At 50.7% G+C, this 19,129-nt stretch overlaps 1 protein-coding gene across 1 annotated transcript in view; it reads left to right on the top strand.

Annotated features, from left to right (window-relative positions):
• Positions 1 to 16,273, top strand: part of MAP4K2 (mitogen-activated protein kinase kinase kinase kinase 2) — a gene marked incomplete at its 5' end in the record, with an annotated part of 37,837 nt that extends 21,564 nt beyond the window's left edge. Inside the window, 17 exons of the mRNA XM_081174037.1 lie at positions 83 to 121; positions 567 to 603; positions 689 to 860; positions 2,850 to 2,962; positions 3,481 to 3,522; positions 3,711 to 3,795; positions 3,882 to 3,961; positions 5,027 to 5,087; positions 5,585 to 5,708; positions 6,434 to 6,492; positions 8,013 to 8,116; positions 8,268 to 8,439; positions 10,958 to 11,026; positions 11,151 to 11,237; positions 11,694 to 11,764; positions 13,030 to 13,085; positions 14,331 to 16,273. Of these exons, the coding sequence (XP_081030163.1) occupies positions 83 to 121; positions 567 to 603; positions 689 to 860; positions 2,850 to 2,962; positions 3,481 to 3,522; positions 3,711 to 3,795; positions 3,882 to 3,961; positions 5,027 to 5,087; positions 5,585 to 5,708; positions 6,434 to 6,492; positions 8,013 to 8,116; positions 8,268 to 8,439; positions 10,958 to 11,026; positions 11,151 to 11,237; positions 11,694 to 11,764; positions 13,030 to 13,085; positions 14,331 to 14,418 (1,459 nt within the window). The 3' untranslated portion in view covers positions 14,419 to 16,273. The remainder of the gene's footprint in view (positions 1 to 82; positions 122 to 566; positions 604 to 688; positions 861 to 2,849; positions 2,963 to 3,480; positions 3,523 to 3,710; positions 3,796 to 3,881; positions 3,962 to 5,026; positions 5,088 to 5,584; positions 5,709 to 6,433; positions 6,493 to 8,012; positions 8,117 to 8,267; positions 8,440 to 10,957; positions 11,027 to 11,150; positions 11,238 to 11,693; positions 11,765 to 13,029; positions 13,086 to 14,330) is intronic.
• Between the last annotated feature and the right edge of the window lie 2,856 nt (positions 16,274 to 19,129).

Genomic DNA, 19,129 nt, shown 5'->3' with positions numbered 1-19,129 from the left:
GAGGAGAAGGAAGGAGGCAGGGCTGCTGCACAGGTTTGCGATTTCCTGATGGTACTTTTGGTGCTGTTTTTCTCCTCTTTAGGAGCCTCCTTCAGTCGGTGGAAGAAGCACTAGAGGAAAGGTATGCTGATGCTTGGGTGGTGGTGGAGGAGGAGAACTTTGGGAGCTGCTGCCTTTCTATGACTCCAGGCTCTTTGTACGCCTCTGGTCCTCTGTTACTGTCTCAGCTCCGGCAGGCAGAGACAGAAGAGGTGGAGCTGCCTTTCCAGCCAGGCCCCATCCTGCGGTTCTGCCACTCCCATCTCCAGACAGGCAAACTCAGCCCCCAATCTTCTGTGAAGTTTTTAACTTCCCCTGCCTTGACCTCCAATGTATTTAGGCTGGCAACGGAAGAACGAGTCTCTCTGCACATGCTCAGGCACTCTGTTCCTTGCTTATTGTGGAGCTTTGGCAATTAGGTTCTGGAGCCAAGTCCTGGTCTGTGTGGGCGCAAACCGAGCCCCAAATATTCCCCTTTCAAGGCAATACCCCCCTTTCTGTTCTGATGAGTCCTTTGTCTCCTGCAGGAGCCTCACCATTCGCCCAGCAGGCACCACAGAGAAGGTACTGTTCTTCATTGCATCTATCCTATTACCCTCTCCACCCTCAGTCTCCCCCACTAAGAAGCCCTTTCCCTTGCTTTATCCAGGTCCATGAGGAACAGCGGCCCAGCAGCACTGGGGAGGGGGACATGAGCACTATCAAGAGGGGGCCCCTGTGGGATTTTCTCAACCTGGAGCTGGCCTATAAGGCTCCCTGGGAGCTTGAGGAGGGCCTCGACTTCCCAGCCCCCGAGTGTCAGAGAAGCCAGAACCTGCCAGGTGAGGAAGAAGTGGAGCCATGCTGGTTGTGGTGAACGCAGAGGGGCCCCAAAATGGGTTTGGAGTCTTCACCCTTCTAGGAGAGGGGATTTGTGTTCTGCAAGAGGAAATCCACAGAAAAGACCTGTGAGAAAGCACACTGGGGAGTAGGGGGGGGTTGGAGACGGTACAAGCGCTGGCCAATAGGCCCTGTGCACAGAACCGGCTTCTGGTGCAAGCTGGTTTCTTCTGAGCTCAGTTGGTTCTTCACCAAAGGGCTATCTAGCTTATCCCGTTTTCCGATGCCCGGAGCCCAAATTTGCCCAAAACGTCTCAGATTTTGCACCGAGGAAAGCCAAAGTCTGTGACACGTATAAATGATGGAAATGGAGCCACTTCTCCATGATTCATTCCAGGTTTTGCCAGTGCTGGAAAGGGGAAGCTGCACCTCTTCCTCACTGGATATCTTACTCAGCCCCTTGTGATATTTCACCAGGAATTGCCCACATGCTGTCAAGCATATATTAGGCACCTTGAGCAGAAACTTGTTCCCTGCTTTTTCACCTCCTTGAAAGCTGGGATTCTTCCAGGTGCTGAATTTTCACACGATCTTGAATTATGCTCCGTTTGAATGAATTCAACCTTTTCCAAGACCAGCTGTGAAGCAGGGTTTAATCCGGTGCTCTGAAGGCTCAGGTGACAATAACTTAGTTAGGGTGGCAATAAAGATTAAACCCTGCTTCGTTACATCCTCCTAAGATCAAATAGGCTACAATCCTATGAATGCTTGATTACTCCTGGTGGAACTTACTTGTGTGTGAACATGCGTAGGATTGCTTTGTGAGATGCCACAGGTAGACTCCCCCCCTTGTTTTTCTGCTATAGTAAATAAAGCCACTAAAGGTAGTTATTAACCAGAGACTTTAAAAAAAATTAATAATACCAGACTGCTCATTCTGTCGTCTTCAGCGAACATGGAAAAACAGGCTACTAGCCTCTGAGCTAGAGATGTGAAGGCCTGGGAAAGGGGGAAACATTTTGCCACACATTTTTTTTAAAGGAATGGGGGGGTGGAACTGAGGGAAATTGGAGGGGGGACACCCTGGGATTCCCTCCCAATGCTTCCACTTTCCCTCAAGCTTTCACAGCTCTTCTCTTACCAACTGTGGAGAAGGGGAGGAGGAGATGGGTTGGGGGGGGGCTTCTGCTCCTCTTCTATGGCCAGAATGGGATCCAAGTGGGGCAGGAACTTCCTATCACCCTCTGCTTGCCCACTTGCTTCCTTGCTCTCCTCCAGGGAGTTCCATGACACCCACGGCAGGATGTTAAACACAGACCCGGATTTCAGCTTCCTATTTTGCCGGCACATCACACACCCAAATGTTTTGGGTGTGTTTTTTAATTAAAAGCAGCCTCCAGAAGCCATAATGCTGAGAGGAGGAGGAGAGGCAGTGAATGTATGTTTGTTTGGGGGGGGGGCAATAGTAGTGTTTAACTCTTTCCCTACCACCCTTTTTAAAATGCATTGTTTTCTGCGGTTGCTCCCCTCGCCCTTTTACAGGATTCCTAAAGGATGCTTAGCAGGTTGTTGCTGCTGGGGGGGGGGGTCATAGCTGGGGTCTTCATTGCATGTATTTTTTAAAATGGATTTATATCCTACTTTTTAAAACAACAACACAAGGCTTCATGGCAGCTGAGAATCAAATCTGATAAACCAATACATTACATACAGTAAAAAGATAAAACCATGCAATAAAACGGCATAGTAGAAAGAAAGCAAATCTGGCAGCAGGGAGCGGAATAGATAAAATGAAACTGCTGGCAAGCCAGTACAGAAATGGAGTAGTGGGAGGGGGCTCGGCAGGGAAAGGGTTAAGCAGCCATCCAGGATGGCATCTGTGCAGTTGGGTGGGCTAGTAGAATCCAGCAAAGAGGGGCTCCATTTCTGACCGCTTCTTAAATCTTTTAATTTGTGCCGGTGTGACAGCAGTGCTTGTCTTTCCCCCACAGACAACACAGATCTGAGCGATCCTTCAGATACCTCACGGACAGGCTCCCCCAAGCCTGTGGACTCGCTCCTCTCCACAGAGTGGGCTACTATGAAGAGGAAGGAAGAGGCCACTGTAAGTGGGGGTGGGTGGGGACAGAAGCACCCCAAAATCTCCAAGCAAGGAAGCCTGGGATCAGAGCAGATAAACCAACCGTTAAAGCCTGTTTCTGGTGGAGGAAACAGTGGTCTTCCGAAACACGACCTAGCTGGCTAAAATCTTTGGAGAGAGTGCCAGCCGGATGGGCTGCTGGGTTTCCCCCTCCAAATATTTGTGGGGTGTAGTAAGAGGGAAAGGTGGGGCTTGGGAAGTAGCAGGACATGTCTGGATTGGCTCTTTGACACTCTTGTGGAAAAAAACCCAACGCTCCGGTTTCTCATGAGGAGTGCCCTGCCCCACCTGCTACAGGTACGGGGTTGAAGGTTGCGATCCTATTGGGGGAAGGGGTCTGGAGTTAACCTAATATGTTGGCATCTTCAAATAACTACACCTTCTCTCTCTCTCTCTCTCTCTCTCTTTCTTTCTTTCTTTCTTTCTTTCTTTCTTTCTCTGGTGACTTCCCCCACCTCTTCTTGACCCCTCTTCTCTTGCAGAGGTTGCTGTGTCATGGGTTGCCTCCTACTCCAAAAGTCCACGTAAGTCCTCTTCACTGGGCAGGGGAGGGTGGTACATGCATCAGCAAACTGGAGCCAGGAGAGTGGGGTGGGGCAGGGGGTTCACAGCCAAGGAATTTTGTAGGTCTCAGTATAGGAGCCCTGGAAATGGGTCTCCAGCTCCCCTCTCCGCTCCACTCTCCAGCTTTCTGTGTCTTCTCTTTTCCAAGATGGGGGCCTGTTTTTCCAAAGTCTTCAACGGCTGTCCGCTGAAAATCAACTCGGCTACGACGTGGATCCACCCAGAAACACGAGGTAGAACGCGCACGATTCCTGTGGAACCTTGGCACCAGAGATTGGCAGCTGGTGATCTGACCTCCCCCTCTTCTTTCCCACCGTAGATCTCTACCTAGTGGTGGGAGCTGAAGAAGGCATCTACACACTCAATCTCCATGAGCTCCATGAGGACACGATGGAGAAGGTGAGGACCCTGAAGAGGGAGGAGCTGGGATGGAGGGTTCTGGACACCATGGGAAGCAGGGGCAGATCCTTGTTTCCACACACCCTGTGGGACCACATTTGGGCCTGCCCACCTGTCTTATCACCTGACATTAAAACGATGCCAAATTACCCAGTTAGAAATTGAGCGGTGCCAGCAAAAAAACAACTCTGCTCAGCACCAATGCTCAGTGGAAGGCATTGGTCAAGGGGCTGCTGGCTGAGGCAACATGGATGCGCGGCCTCAGCTGCAGTGGTGCTGTCCACGGTCCTGAATCGCAGTTGTGTTGCTTTCCCTCCAAAGGGCCAAGAGCTACCTTCCCTCTGCCCTTTCCAGGCATGACCCATGCTTCACAGCTTTGTTTCCAAATGCTCTTATTTTTGCTCCAGAGCTTCCCCCACAAAAAACCTGCTCTTTACCGCTGAGTTGGAGCAAACAGCAATCCATGGAAAAAGTTGCTGTTTGTTGTGGTTCAGGTTTAAAGAGCTGGTTTTCGTGAGGAAAGCTCTGGGGTGAAAGAAAGAGAACTCGGACAAGGAGCTTCAGAATTTGGAGTGGCAGGTCTGGGGCAAAGCTAAGCCCTCACTTGACCCTTGCCCTGCCTGCCAGGGGAACTAGGAACTTCTGGCCTCTCCTTGCTTGGGCCTTTACCATGACCACCACCAGAGGTGGACATCCCCCGTGGATTGCAACAGAAGGGCAGGTGGGTGGGTGCATTTGGTGGCGGTCAACTCAGGAGGCACTTTTAATTCATCGCTCAGAGATGCCCACGAGACTGTCTTTCAAGATGCTGAGGTTTCTTATCCCTACAGGCTCTTTTCTTATGATCGTTGAAATTTTATATTGTTTTTGCTGGCTCCTTTAAAATATCTAGATATATAAACACTATTCAATCTTGTATCTAACTTGGACACACTTGTTTCATGGCACAAAAATGCAGAGATGGCCCAACAAGCGACTGATCTCTCTCTCGCCACTTCTCCCTCTCTCTCCTGCTTTGTGCAATTCATCCCCCCGCCCCCACCCCCGCCTGCTCCCCTCCCCCAGCTCCTTCCACACAGGTGCTCTTGGCTCTACTGTATGAACAATGTGCTACTGACCTTAGCTGGTGAGTGTCCAGAGACAGAGCTAGAACCACCCCCCTCATTTTCCCTCTTTTTGCCTTGCCCATAGGTATCGGGGTTGATTTAAGGGGATTGGGGGTGAGCTTCACATGTTGGGTTTAGAGGGGCAGTTGGGTGTGTGGCTATAGGATTGAAGAGTCTAGAAGGTCTCTGTATACAGTGGTACCTCGGGTTACATACGCTTCAGGTTACACACTCCACTAAGCCAGAAGTACACACTCCACTAAGCCAGAAGTAGTGCTTCAGGTTAAGAACTTTGCTTCAGGATAAGAACAGAAATCGGGCTCCGACGGCATGGCAGCAGCCGGAGGCCCTATTAGCTAAAGTGGTGCTTTAAGAACACTTTCAGGTTAAGTACGGACCTCCGGAACGAATTAAGTACTTAACCCGAGGTACCACTGTATATATAAAGGCACCTGCTTAAACTTCCATTTTGCTCCGGCAAATGATCCTCCCGATTTCCCCGCTTCTGCCTTTGCAGGGAAGTCCTCCCAGCTCTCTTCCCACAACCTTGTGGGTCTCTTTGAGCAGCGGCGCCAGCTGCAGAAGCGGCAGGTCCCCCTCTCCATCGCCACCAACCGGCTGACAGAGCGGATCATCCCCAGGTGGGGAGAGGCGGGGAGGGAGGGACCCCCCCCTGCCCCCACTTCAAAGAGAGGAGAGTAGTAAATTCTCTTCTCCGCCCCCCCCCTCCTAGTGTTGGAGGTATGGCTGATTTCTCCAAGCTGCTTCCCAGGGAGCTTCTTGCGACTGGAACCGAAGCTGGGAAGGGTTGGCTGTGGGGTCCTGGGAAAGATGTTGGGCAGGCAGAGGGCCCATGGGAGCAAGGAGCTGTGCAGAGCCCCAGATCTCCACCCTGTGGTTTTTGGATGCCCCTGGACTTAAGAGGCGGCCTGTACATTCCCAAGCCAGCCTATGTGATGCCCAAAATGCCCTCCCTGGTGACTTCAGGTGACTCCCACCTGAAAGCGCCCCCCCCCCCGAAGGGCCACAACCAGGCAATGCCAGTGGTATTGAGGCTGGTGGACCCAGTGGGCTTGATTTCCTCTACAAGCAGCTTCCTGAGTTCCCGCTTAATGATTCCTTTATTGGGCCTCATGAGGACTGGAGTCTTACTTTGTTTTTTTTGGGGGGGGGGGAAGGACTATAGCTCTGTATTAGAGCTCCTGCTTTGCAAACAGAAGACGGTCCCCTGCTCAGTCTCAGACAGACTTTTCAGTTAAGGATGGACTTGGCGGGGAGGACCCTCTCCTCTTTGCCTCTGACCTGGTGAAATTCTCCCCCCACCACACACACACCCAGGCCTAAAGCTGTTTCTTTCTCTTGACAGGAAGTTTGCCCTCTCAGCCAAGATAGCTGACACCAAAGGATGCTTGAAGTGCCGTGTAGGTGAGTTTCCTGGAGTGGGGCAGGCCTGCTGGGAAATGACAGTTGGTGGCTGTGTGAGGGAAAGAGGAGTTTTGGGGACGTGGAGGTTGGAGGAGATGAGGGGGAGAGGGAGTTTTTATATCCCATCTTTCCTCCAAGGAGCTCATGAAGTCATATGTATTATTATTATTATTATTATTATTATTATTATTATTATTATTATTAATACCCTGCCACCCTGGGCGGCTTCCAACAGAATATTAAAATACAATAGTCCATTAAACATTAAAAGCTTCCCTAAACAGGGCTGCCTTCAGATGTCTTCTAAAAGTCTGGTAGTTGTTTCTCTCTTTGACATCTGGTGGGAGGGCGTTCCACAGGGCGGGTGCCACTACCGAGAAGGCCCTCTGCCTGGTTCCCTGTAACTTGGCTTCTTGCAGTGAGGGAACCGCCAGAAGGCCCTTGGCACTGGACCTCAGTGTAATTTTCTTCTTCCCCGTTCTCCCCTCACAACAACCCCGTGATGTTCAGTGGAGAATTGGATATTCAAAATTTGACTGATATTTGGGTCACACCAGTATTCTGCACCCCAAAGCCAAAAAGGGAGCAGTTTTTCAACTCTGGTCTTATGGTGGAGGCGACGTTGTAGCCCTGTGTTATGCCAGCCTCCTGGAGTGTTGTGCTTTTTTGAGAAATGCAGTTGGGTGGAATTGGAGTAAGCCGCATTGAAAGGGGGAAGTGGGTGATTAATGGCTTCCTCATCCATTGGAAAAAGAAAACGGGGTGACTCTTGTGGGTGTGCGGAATTTGATGAGAAACACGGCATGATGAGAAAATAGTAATCAATGCCTCCCCCAGAAGCCCTTTAGCAGTCAAATTTGCAGCTCTCCCCAGCACTCACTTGCATTTCCCTAAAAAACAAGGCAAGTGAAAAGCCCAAGGCCATATGTGAGTGAAATTCGGCTAAATTATGCCCTGGAGGAATTGTGGGATGTTGTGCCTTCCAGATTCAGAGCAGCATTGTTGCAGGCCCAGCAAAAGTCACATGCAACCAGCTGCAATTTTGCAGCCTTTTGGAGCCTGCGTGAACATGAAGAGCCCTTCACACAACATGTTAAACCGGAAGGCTTTTTGTTTGCTGAACTTAATAACACAAGCGGGGTAGTGTTTTAGCGCAAATTAAAATGCAGCTGTTTTATTTTGAAAGATAAACACACTGCTAAAATGGCACTGCCCAAGTGCCCAAGTGTAGAGGGCATGACAACAGGCCCAACCCACAACATGGCACAGCAACTTCCTTGCCGGCAGCCCTGTCTCTGAGCTGCTCAACTCTGCTGCATTTCTTCTTGAAAGGACAGAGAATTGCACTTAGTTTTTCTCAAGAGACAGGGAGAGGCGCCATGAGAAGCAAACCCCTTTTCTGCTGTCAGCTGCTGCTGGGCAGGAAGCCTTGACCAAAGAGGCATCAGGAGGCTCTTCAGGGGGAAAGAGGGACTTTGGGGAGGTTGACAACCCCCCCCCCCGGTTCTTCTGTATTTCAGTGCGAAATCCTTACTCTGGTAGTACCTTCCTCTGCGCTGCACTCCCCTCCAGCCTGGCCCTCCTGCAGTGGTACGAGCCTTTGCAGAAGTTCATGCTGCTGAAGGTAAGTGGGTGCAGGGCCAGGAATGGGGGTGCAGGATGGGAGGAGGGACCCTCCCCCTCTGGCACTCCAAAGAGCACCCAAGGGAGCAGGCAGGGAGGGCCTGCTTGGGCAGTGTCAGACCTGGTTCCTGCATCCTCTCTCTCCTCTCCAGCACGTCTCTGTGGTGCTGCCCGTCCCCCTGACCCTCTTTGAGCTGCTGGTTGTGGAGACGGAGGAATACCCGCAAGTGTGCTTGGGGGTGACCGGCACAGACCAGCCAGGGGCGGAGCTGCATTTCAGCACCCTCTCCCTCAGCACTGGCCTCAGCACCTCAAGCCCTTCAGGTAAGAGAGAGGGAAACCAGCATGGAGTCAGGGAGGGGTGGGGCACGGTCCCTTTAAGAGCTGCTGCTTAGTACTGTTAGGCCTCCCCCCCTCTGCTCCCCTTTTGAGGGAACCCACAGGAGGGCAGGCGGCTCCTGGGCTCAATCCTTCTTGTGGGTTTCCCAATACAGTCATACCTCGGGTTACAGACGCTTCAGGTTGCGTTTTTCGGGTTACGGACTGCCGAAACCCGGAAGTACCGGAACGGGTTACTTCCGGGTTTTGGCGGTCGCACGTGCGCTGAATCGCAACCTGCGCAGATGCGGGTTGTGAATGCTGCGGGCTGCAGACATGCATCCCGCACGGATCACGTTTGCAACCTGAGCGTCCACTATACAGGCGTCTAGTTGGCTGCGGTTAGAACAGGATGCTAGACTAGATGGGAGCCCCATTGGCCGGATCCTACAGGACTCTTCTTACATATTTTTTTTCTTAAGGAAGGGCGAAGGACAAAAGCCAGGTGTGCAGGAATAAATAAACACATAATAAAATAAAATAATCTCTGCCACAGATGCACCCTATAGGCCTGAGTTGTTTGTAGTTACAATGGACCCAACCCCAAATGTTGGAGGATACCCTGGCTCCTTTAATGGGACTGATCCTGTTTAAGGTTCCAGCCACTAAGTTTCCAGGGCAGTCCCCTTCGTGGAGAAGATGTTGGAGTCTCAAGCAGGCCTAATGCCCCCCCCCCCAACACCAACTTTTCCATTTCTAACACACATTCAGCATTTAATGGCTCCTGGAAACCATTGACTACGCTCAGGGCTGTGTGGGGTTTGCCCCCTCTGGCCTTTTAAAAAGTTGTTTTGTACTTCTGCATACCCCTCAGCGTTCATCCGAGCATGGTGACCCTGTTGGCACCTGCCCAACTAAGTTTGCGAGTAGAATTTTTGTGTGTGTTGAATAAAATTAAGTTTTTAATCTTGACTTTCCACTAAAGAGCTCAGCGCAGCAGACATGGTTCCCCTTCCAACCGTTTTATCCTCACAACAACCCTGTGAGGTGGGTTAGGCTGAGAGATGACGACGGGCCCAGGATCACCCAGGATGCATGTGAAGAGTTCAGTTCTGTGGGGCAGATTTGACCATGGGTGGTCAAAGGCAAAGTAACCAGACGGCAGCTGGCTGGACTGGTGCCAGAGATTGCATTGCCTGGCAGCTGCCAAGGCCCATGGCTCAGGAGGTGACCCAGCTGCCAGCAAAAGCTGCCATATAAAGAGAATCTTCCATCTGGCTCAGAATTGCCTGCAGTGACTAGCAGGAGCTGTCCAAAGTTTTAGGCCCTACAAGGAGATGGCAGCGGGGACTGAGCCTTGGGAGCTTCTGCATGTAAAGCAGATGCTCTACTACTGAGCTGGTTTGCCCTTTCCCTAAAAATAAAATAAGATTCTAGTCCTCATGGTTCCGAACAAGGGACTGAACTGAATAGGAACACAGTCTGTGTTTAGTAAAGGTAAAGGTAAAGGTACCCCTGCCCGTACGGGCCAGTCTTGACAGACTCTAGGGTTGTGCGCTCTTCTCACTCTAGAGGCCGGGAGCCAGCGCTGTCCGCAGACACTTCCGGGTCACGTGGCCAGCGTGACAAGCTGCATCTGGCGAGCCAGCGCAGCACACGGAAAGCGGTCCCTATTTATCTACTTGCACCCGGGGGTGCTTTCGAACTGCTAGGTTGGCAGGCGCTGGGACTGAGCAATGGGAGCGCACCCCACTGTGGGGATTCGAACCGCCGACCTGACAATCGGCAAGTCCTAGGCGCTGAGGTTTTTACCCACAGCGCCACCCGCGTCCCTCTGTGTTTATTAGGACCAGTCAAATGTTGGGTTATGGAAAATAGCAGGAGAGATTGATTTTAATGGGGGGATTACTGATTTAAAAGTAAGGATTTGTGGGCTGACAAAGTGAAGAGTAGCTCTTCTTGACATTAGGGAATATGTTATAGTTAAGCAAAAGTCTAGAAATGAACAGCCGATGGGTAATAAAGAGGAAGAAAATTGAAGGGGGGGGGGAATCAAAGATAAAATGCTAAAGTATCGTTTTTGAAATGGAATTTAGAAATGTATTTAATATTGAGCAGCTAACGAGGCTGGGAAGTGAACCATCAAGATGGCAGGGTGGGAAGTCACTTTTAAATTTGTACTGAATTTGAATTAATGTGTAAATTCATTAATTTTTTTGAAAAGCAATAAAAAATAATTGGCAAAAAAAAAAGGAACGTAGGAAACCGCCTTATGCTGAGCCAGATCCATTGCTCCATCAGTGGCTCTTCATGGTTTCATGCAGGGGACATTCCCTGTCCTGTAAGGAGATTTCACCAGCGACTGAGCCTGAGTCAGTCTGCATGCCAACCACCTCCTCTGTTCCCACTGACATCTCGCCCCTCTTGATCCACCTCCCATTCCTCTGAATGTGGCCCCCAGCTTCCCCCGCCCCTGCTGCCAGGGCCAGCCCTAGACTAGCCTCCCATGCCTCTCTCCTTGCAGGTCGGCCCTTGGTCATGGCCAGCCACGTGACGCAGATGGACCGAGACACTGTCCTGGTGTGTTTTGAGCGTAAGTCTTTCCCCAGTTTGACCTGCTCCCTTGGCCTTGGTCTCCCCGCCGTCTGCCTGCCCCTCCCCTCGCTTGCCTCTTTGCCCTTTGGCCAACGCTGCCCCTCCTTCTCTCGTTCCCACAGGTTGTGTGAGGGTGGTGAACCTCCACGGCGCCCCTCAGGGAGCCCTTCCTCCAGAACTCACGTTCCACTTCCCTATCGAGACCATTGGTAGGTGAGGGTCCCTGGGTGGGGTGTGTCGGGTGGGCTTTGAGGCCTCCCAAATGGGTCATGGATCCTCGAGTGCCTTCCCTCTGGCAGTACAGTCATACCTCATGTTACGTTTGCTTTAGGTTGAGCGCTTTCAGGTTGCGTCCTGTGGAGACCCGGAAGTACCGGAAAGGGTTACTTCTGGGTTCCGCCGCTCGCTTATGCGCAGACGTGCAAAATGACGTCACATGCATGTGCAGAAGTGGTGAATCGCAACCCGCGCACACGCAGACGTTGGTTGCGTTCCTTTCAGGTTGTGAATGGGCCTCCGGAACGGATTCCGTTTGCAACCAGAGGTACCACTGTACCGGATTTGGGAGGTGGGGTTCCTGATTCCTGAGTTAAGAGGCTCTTGCTGTGACAGCTAACCTCTGAGGGGGGCCTGTTTGCTCACTTGTGGTCTCCCCATTCTTGCAGTGTGCCTTCAGGACAGTGTCCTGGCCTTCTGGAAACACGGCATGCAAGGCCGAAGCCTGGAATCCAGTGAGGTGAGTCCAGCCAGCCTGGGGCAGAGGGGCCTGTGGGCATCGAACCACCAGCCTGACAACAGGACCATCAGAGAAAACACGAGTTAAGCTCCGTTGGGCGGTGGTGAGGTGCTGTTTTTCCTGGACTGTGTGCCTTCCGTCTGTGATATTTGGCGTACAGGGGGTAGCTCAGTGGGTAGAGCATCAGACTCTTAATCTCAGGGTTGTGGGTTTGAGTCCCACCTTGGACCAAAGATTCCTGCATTGCAGGGGGTTGCACTAGATGATCCTTGTGGTCCCTTCCAATTCTATGTATACCCTGTTGGAAACACGCCCGGGAAGGCCGCCAACTTCCCAAGACTCCTGGGCGTCTCTCCGGTGGTCCTCCCTGACTGTAAATTACCCTCAGTCCAGAGAGACTGGGGATAAGCGACCCCTCCCTCCTGAGAGGAGCACGCCCTTCTTCTGGCATGTCATTGCAGAAGAAAGAGTCAATCGTAGTTCTAAAACTACTTTATTTTACAGTCTATATGTACAGAGAATCCATCAGCATGTCTGTGCTCTTTGAGCACCTGTACAGAACAGCAACACTTTCAGAAGTGAAACTGACTTCCAACAGTACTCAGACTTCCTGTCTCACACACTCTCAGACACTCACATGATGTGTATACAAAACACATTACAACAGTACCACTCGCTGGGGCAGCTCGGATAGATAAAAATCCTAACATACCTACCCATTCAGGAGGGTCCTTAGCTCAGTGGCAGAGCATTTCCTTTGCATGCAACACATCCCAGGTCAAACCCTGGAATGCTGCCGGTGGGGGACCAGACTGAGCTGAATGGACTAACAGTCTGGCTCATCATAAGGCATCTTCCTATTTCTGACCTCCACCGCACTCTCCTTTCATGGTTTAAGTGGTGCCTTTCTGCTGCATGGCTTAGTGGTTTGTTGGACTAGAGATGGGCAGGCCTGGGTTCAAATCCTCACTCGGCCATGAAACCCACTTGGATGGCTTTGAGTTCTCATAGGAGGAGGTGGTTGTGAGGATAAAGTGGTGGGCTGGGGATTGTGTGCAGCAACCCTGAGCCCCTTGGAAGATGGGTGGGATATAAATACAGTTAATTTTAATCATCATCATTAATAGAGTAGAAAATGTGAGGTAATTAATAGGAGCAGTGGGTTCTTTTTCCTTTTTTAAGAAGTTAAAGGGTATTATGGGTTTGAGAAATGTGGCATCTGACATGGGGATTTCCCACTCAGCTGTCCCTTCCTTCTGTAACAGGTGACACAGGAGGTGACGGATGAGTCCAGAGTGTTCCGGGTCTTGGGAGCTCACAGGTGAGGAAATGCCTCTGAGGAGGAAACCTCAACATTTCTCCATTTCCCACCTTCTTGTTGCCATGTCACATGGAATTCAGTGTCACCTCCGATCCACATACATTGCTTTTTGGCTGAGTGGGTGTGCTTATGAGCCACACTAAACCGCAGTCCGGTGCTCTGTAGAGGAGCTGGAACAGCCTTTCTCTGTGGAGGGGCGCCAAAATCTCCCTTCCTCCTTCTGGTGCAGCCAGGACTCCAGCAGAGTTTAGTTTTGCAGCCTCCTGTCGTTCTGTTTGAACCGCAGGTTGTGGTTGGAAACAAGCTCTGGTTTCGTCAAACAACGCATGGTTGGACATTGTCTTGGCTTGTATGGACCACGGCTGGCGTTTGCTTTTATCCACAATCTCTGGTTCAAATGGAATGACAAGCCAGGATTTTGCAAAAAGGAAGACTCAGTTCTGCTGGAGTCCTCCTCATCCTCCTGTTCACTGCAGATGAGGGAGGAAAGGAGGCTGGAGAGCAGGGAAGCCCAATACTCAGAGATGCATGGTAAGGGCGTTCAGCGTGGTGGTTGTTATATATTTATTTATAAACCACCTTTTCCATGACAGGAGGCTCACAGATAAAAGAACAGCTAAAACCACCTAGTGTTGCAAGCAAATGGGGCCAGTTTCTCGACTGGAGTGCACTCAAAGCGTTCCTTCCTCCCTGTGCCTTTTAAAAATATTTTTAAAATTTCTATCCCACCTTCCCTCTCAAAGGGCAGCAAAGTCCCTGCCTGTTCCTGGGGTAAAGGTATAGGTAAAGGTAAAGGGACCCCTGACCATTAGGTCCAGTCGTGACCGACTCAGGGGTTGTGGCGCTCATCTCGCTTTATTGGCCGAGGGAGCCGGTGTACAGCTTCCGGGTCATGTGGTGCACGGGTCATGTGGCGCATCTGGCAAACCAGAGCAGCGCACGGAAACGCCGTTTACCTTCCCGCCGGAGTGGTACCTATTTATCTACTTGCACTTTGACGTGCTTTTGAACCTCTAGGTTGGCAGGAGCAGGGACCGAGCAATTGGAGGTCACCCTGTCACAGGGATTCGAACCACTGACTTTCTGATCGGCAAGTCCTAGGCTCTGTGGTTTAACCCACAGCGCCACCCGCGTACTTCTTGCCAATGCCCTGGCTGTGCCAGCCCTTCCATTGCCTGCCTGGCACATGCTTGTACATGGGCTGTGCTGCTCATCCTCTTGCCTCCTCTCTCTCCTCCCTGCCAGAGACATCATCCTGGAGAGCACCCCTACAGACAACCCCACAGCGCAGAGCAACCTCTACATCCTGACGGGTCACGAGAGCAGCTACTGACGACCTCCTTCCAAAGCCTCCAGCCTCTGGGAGATGGTCAGCTCAGCCTTGTGGGGATGCACTATTGTTGGAGACACAGGGCTGCAAGCCATGCCTGCTGATGGCAGAGATGATTGCCAGCATGTGTGTGTGTGTGGCAAAGACGGGTTGGAAATCAGAAGAGCCCCCACTCTGCTGCCCCATACACTGGACGCAACCTCGGTTTGGCTCCGGAAATGCTCTTCGCCCGTCGTCCTCGTCTTCCTGAGAACCTGCTGTGCACAAGGATGGGAGGAGCTCTTTCCTCCTGACTTGGGCCAGCAACTCCTGAGAAACTTTTGCAATAATTTGACCACTAGCCATTTGGAAGAATTTGCAATCTTTCCTGGCTGACACCTTGTGCCTGCTTGAATGTTTCCCTTCTTCCCTTTAGGAGTTGCGCTCCCGTGATGCTGCGGAGGGACGCCAAAATCTGCTGCCGTGTGAAGACAATCGTTTGTTGGGTGGGGGAGCGCACCCCCCTTCCCTTAGCACTTGAGCTTTAATTTAAAGGTCTTTCAGGGCACTTTGAGATTCTGGCCTGTCCCCATTGACTGGGGGGGGGGGTCGGGCAACATTTGTTTTGTGGCTGGACAGCTGAGTGGACAGATGCTGAAGATGGGCAGGGTTGAGTGATGATAATGAAAGAGATGGGGTGTCTATGGGGGTTTGGTGTGTGTGTGTGTGTGGTTAGGTCTCATGCTTTTTGATTGACTAGGTAGGGAGAGTAACCGCCTCCCTGCATGGATGGTTGTTGTTTTGGGTGAGACAGTGGTGGCTTAGGTGGCACCTGAGCTCATCGCTCAACAGAGCCTCTCAGGTGCTCCAGGCCAGTTCTGACCATCACTGTAATTAATCCCCATGGAGGACTGTGAAAGCGGCTGTGGAATCTCTAGTGGAATCAGCACCTTTGCAAAAAACTACAGTTCCCAGGGGCCTTTAGAGAGAATGCAATGCAAGCCAGTTTTGAGAAACTTTACACTATGGGGGCCAAACCAGACAGTATGATAAATGTCTGCTTCTTGCATTGCTTGATGGCCTGTTTTTTTTTTAAAGGGGGTGTAATCAAACAAATTAAATGCAAACTTGCATGTCATGTTATGTGGGGTGTCTTTCGTCCAGCATGTCATGGCCTTACCTATAGTTGCTATCTGGAATGCAAGAAGGAGGAGGCCTGAATCTTTTCCCCATGAACCACAGCCCTGATGAAAATGGTCCCCAGCCACTTCTTGCGGGAATAGCAGCTTCTCTCGCAGGGTAAATAGCTGCCTGCAGGATGGTGTGGCAGGATGGCTAGGGGAAAGGATCCTGATCCTCAGCTGTTCACTTTAAAGTGCAGCCACACATTTAATGTACTGTCTGGGGTTTTGGCCTTCTTTTAGTAGCATGGATGTTCACTCTGAGGCAGGTGGTGAAGCCCCAGCTGGGCCACGTCTTGTGGGTGTCCTGCCCTGGCGGTAGGTTGGCTGAATGACTACTGAGTGCTGCTGCTGTGGTCCTCCTGCCAGGCATGCTGATTCAGCTTGCCTTGGCAGCAGAGGAAGGCTGCAAGAGTCACTTCAAGGGAGGTTTGTGTGTGTTTTGGGGGCCCTTCTTTGCTGCCTTTGAAGCCCAGAAGAGACTCCCCATCCGAATCACAACTGTGGACCATCAGGGCTGACCGCAACTCCGCTTAACTTGGATGCCAAGAACTTTCCTTCCCAGGATGCCAATATCTCTGTGGTTTTTAATTGCTAAAGCTGGAATTTATTGTCTGAGAACAGAGGGGAGAAAACCCAAACTTGAAAAGAAAATTGCTATTTAACGTAAGGGTTTGATATTAAATTGTGGTATTTTACTCCCCAGTGGATGTGTGGAATTAATGGATCTGACTTGGTTAAATTTTAAATTGGGAGCCTTTGGTGTGGTGTTTTAGGCCAATCTAGAACTGGAAAAACTGTTTGCGGACAAACGTCGGCTCCCTTGGCCAGTAAAGCGAGATGAGCGCTGCAACCCCAGAGTCATTTACGACTGGACTTAACTGTCAGGGGTCCTTTACCTTTACCTTTTTAATTCACTGAAGAATCAAGGACTCCCTCCCTTTTTCTGTGATGCTGATGCTCCTTTTTAACTGGTTAAGAGGTTGGGTGGGCTAAAAAAGAAGACCTGGCTTCTCTCTGCGTGTTTCTTTAGGAATTCCATGGGGTTGACTCAGTAGGGGATTGGTATTGTAATCTGCCATGAGCACCCTGGTATGTCGGGAAAGGTAAGATATAACCCAACAAATAATTTAAAAAGTTTAAATTTAAAAGTTTTTTAAAAAACCCTTTTCATTTGCTATGTGTTTGCAGAGCTTGATTAGCTGAGGACTGGCACTAGGGGTAGGGGAACGCCAGTTTTAACTTACTCTGATGTTGGGGGTGATTCCCTCACCTGTGAACTTGCTTGATCTGCTGCCATAGGTCCAGGGATGGAGGCTGAAGGACACAAGTGACAAATCAGAGCCATGGCAGAGAACACTTGGAGATTCTCAGTACAAATTCCCACATGTGTATCCCCCAGAGGAGGAGGAGGAATGTGCCTCAATGTCCTCCCACTCCCTGGTTCCAGTTCCCATTCCTTGCACACGCTACAGCAGGGGGGTGAAGCTGGAATCAGCACCCAGGCATGGACTGCTCCATCCACCCATCCATGCACATACGTGCATCCACACAAACACACATCCACATTGCAAACAAAGAGGCAGACTCTATTCTCTCTAAGGGGGGCACCCTCTTTCCATCTGAGGGGGCAGGAAAGATGAGCAGCTGGGCAAGCCCCTTCTGGCACTCTCTCCTCCACCTCCCACCACAGGCTCCCCTTGCCACCCTACTTTTGTTCCAGGATGTCACAACATCAAGAGCAAGTCAAAAGTCATTGCAGTGCTAGGCACCAAATCTTATCTTCCTGGTGCAGACATTGCCTCTGGTTGTTTCCTCTTGTTGCTGTCTTCCCTCCCATGACACAGAAGTGCTGGAAGGAACAGGGCCAGCCAGCCAAGCATGCATACACACACATTTACACTTCAGCTGGCAACACACACCACAAGGACTCGGCGGCAAGAGCACCCACACTCCTCCAAAAAAACCAAAACACCCCAGTCTTCCTCATTGGTGCATGGAATAACTCAGTCAACAGCATGATCCCAAGGGAATGGAGTGATCAGAACCGTCACATGGAATTAAGTTTGGGGTACAGTTCTTAATTTCTACAGCCACAGGGTAGCATTCCCACCCCCACTGCAAAAGCCCTTTTTCCTAATCCCAGCTGTGTCTTGGCTAGAAGTGACTCTTCAGTGGCCATGGACAGTGGCCCATCATTCCCACTTGTCATAGTTAACCCATGGGTTGGGAGAGGGGTCTGCTTCACCAGCATGTCTCCTGCAATAAATGTGGCATTGAAGGAGTTCCCAGCAGGACTGAACCATACCCCTTGGCTGTCCCATGAGTGATGTCTGATGATTGACAGGTGGTTTGGGAGGGAAAGGCCTCCCTGGCCAAATTGGACCCTTTGATGGATCAAGACTAGCCCACAGAATGGAAGTTCTCCACCACCTAATTTGGGGAGGACCCAAGTATAAAAGGGCTGAGAAGCACTTTCCTGAACAAACCCTGCACACTGATTATGACATTTTAAAAAACCTGCCAGAAACAGGGGTAATGAACATGCAGGTCTGCCAGCCTAGGGGTGGCCCACACCATCTGAGAGTGTTGCCAAAAAAATGACAGGTCCTCAGTCAAGAGGCAGCCCCTGCTCAGGTGAGCAATAGTAAGGCTGGCACAGGACACATAACAATTTTATTATTTATACGCTGCCCATCTGGCTGGGTTTCCCCAGCCACTCTGGGTGGCTTACATGTAAATCACATCCCAGAGATTTAAGAGATCCCTTACGATTGGCTGCAGCTATTTGCATATCACTGACCCATTGGCACAGATGAGGGGCCTTTATTTGCATACTATCAGTTCATTTCTGAGTTGGTAAGTCTCATCTGCCAACAATAAGAAATGGCCCAGTACAGTACTGTGGAATTCTCTGCCAACAGAGATTCAGCAGACATCTGTTTCAAGTTCTGAATGCCTGCTTTTTTGTGCCATCAGGTTTATGCAGGCAATTAAGAATACACCTTTGCGTAAGTTAGTGGATTTCTAACTTTAACTTTTTAAATATGGTTTTTATTGTATGGTTTCATGTGCCATTGTTGTAAAATGCTTTTCTTTTTTAAATGAATAGCAGTGTATAAATAGGTTTATAAATAAAATGGCCATATGATTTACAGGTGGATCTTACAGGTGGGACGTGGGTGGCGCTGTGGGTTAAACCACAGAGCCTAGGACTTGCCGATCAGAAGGTCGGCGGTTCAAATCCCCTCAACGGGGTGAGTTCCCGTTGCTCAGTCCCTGCTCCTGCCAACCTAGCAGTTCGAAAGCACGTCAAAGTGCAAGTAGATAAATAGGTACCACTCTGGCGGGAAGGTAAACAGCACCGCAATCCCAGAGTCAGCCACGACTGGACCTAATGGTCAGGGGTCCCTTTACCTTTACTTTTCGCAACCAACCAGCCCCATCCTTTGCAAACCTGCCCATGTGAACAGTACTGGGAGGAAAAAACCGTTCCCATCAAATGGGAACCAGTTTCCCCTCCAGGAGCCAGATGCGCTCCCTTCTTGCAAGCA

Source organism: Podarcis bocagei (genome assembly GCF_964188305.1).
Source record: "Podarcis bocagei genome assembly, chromosome: 16".
NCBI classification, from domain to species: domain Eukaryota; kingdom Metazoa; phylum Chordata; class Lepidosauria; order Squamata; family Lacertidae; genus Podarcis; species Podarcis bocagei.
This window is presented reverse-complemented; position numbering and strand designations above follow the sequence as displayed.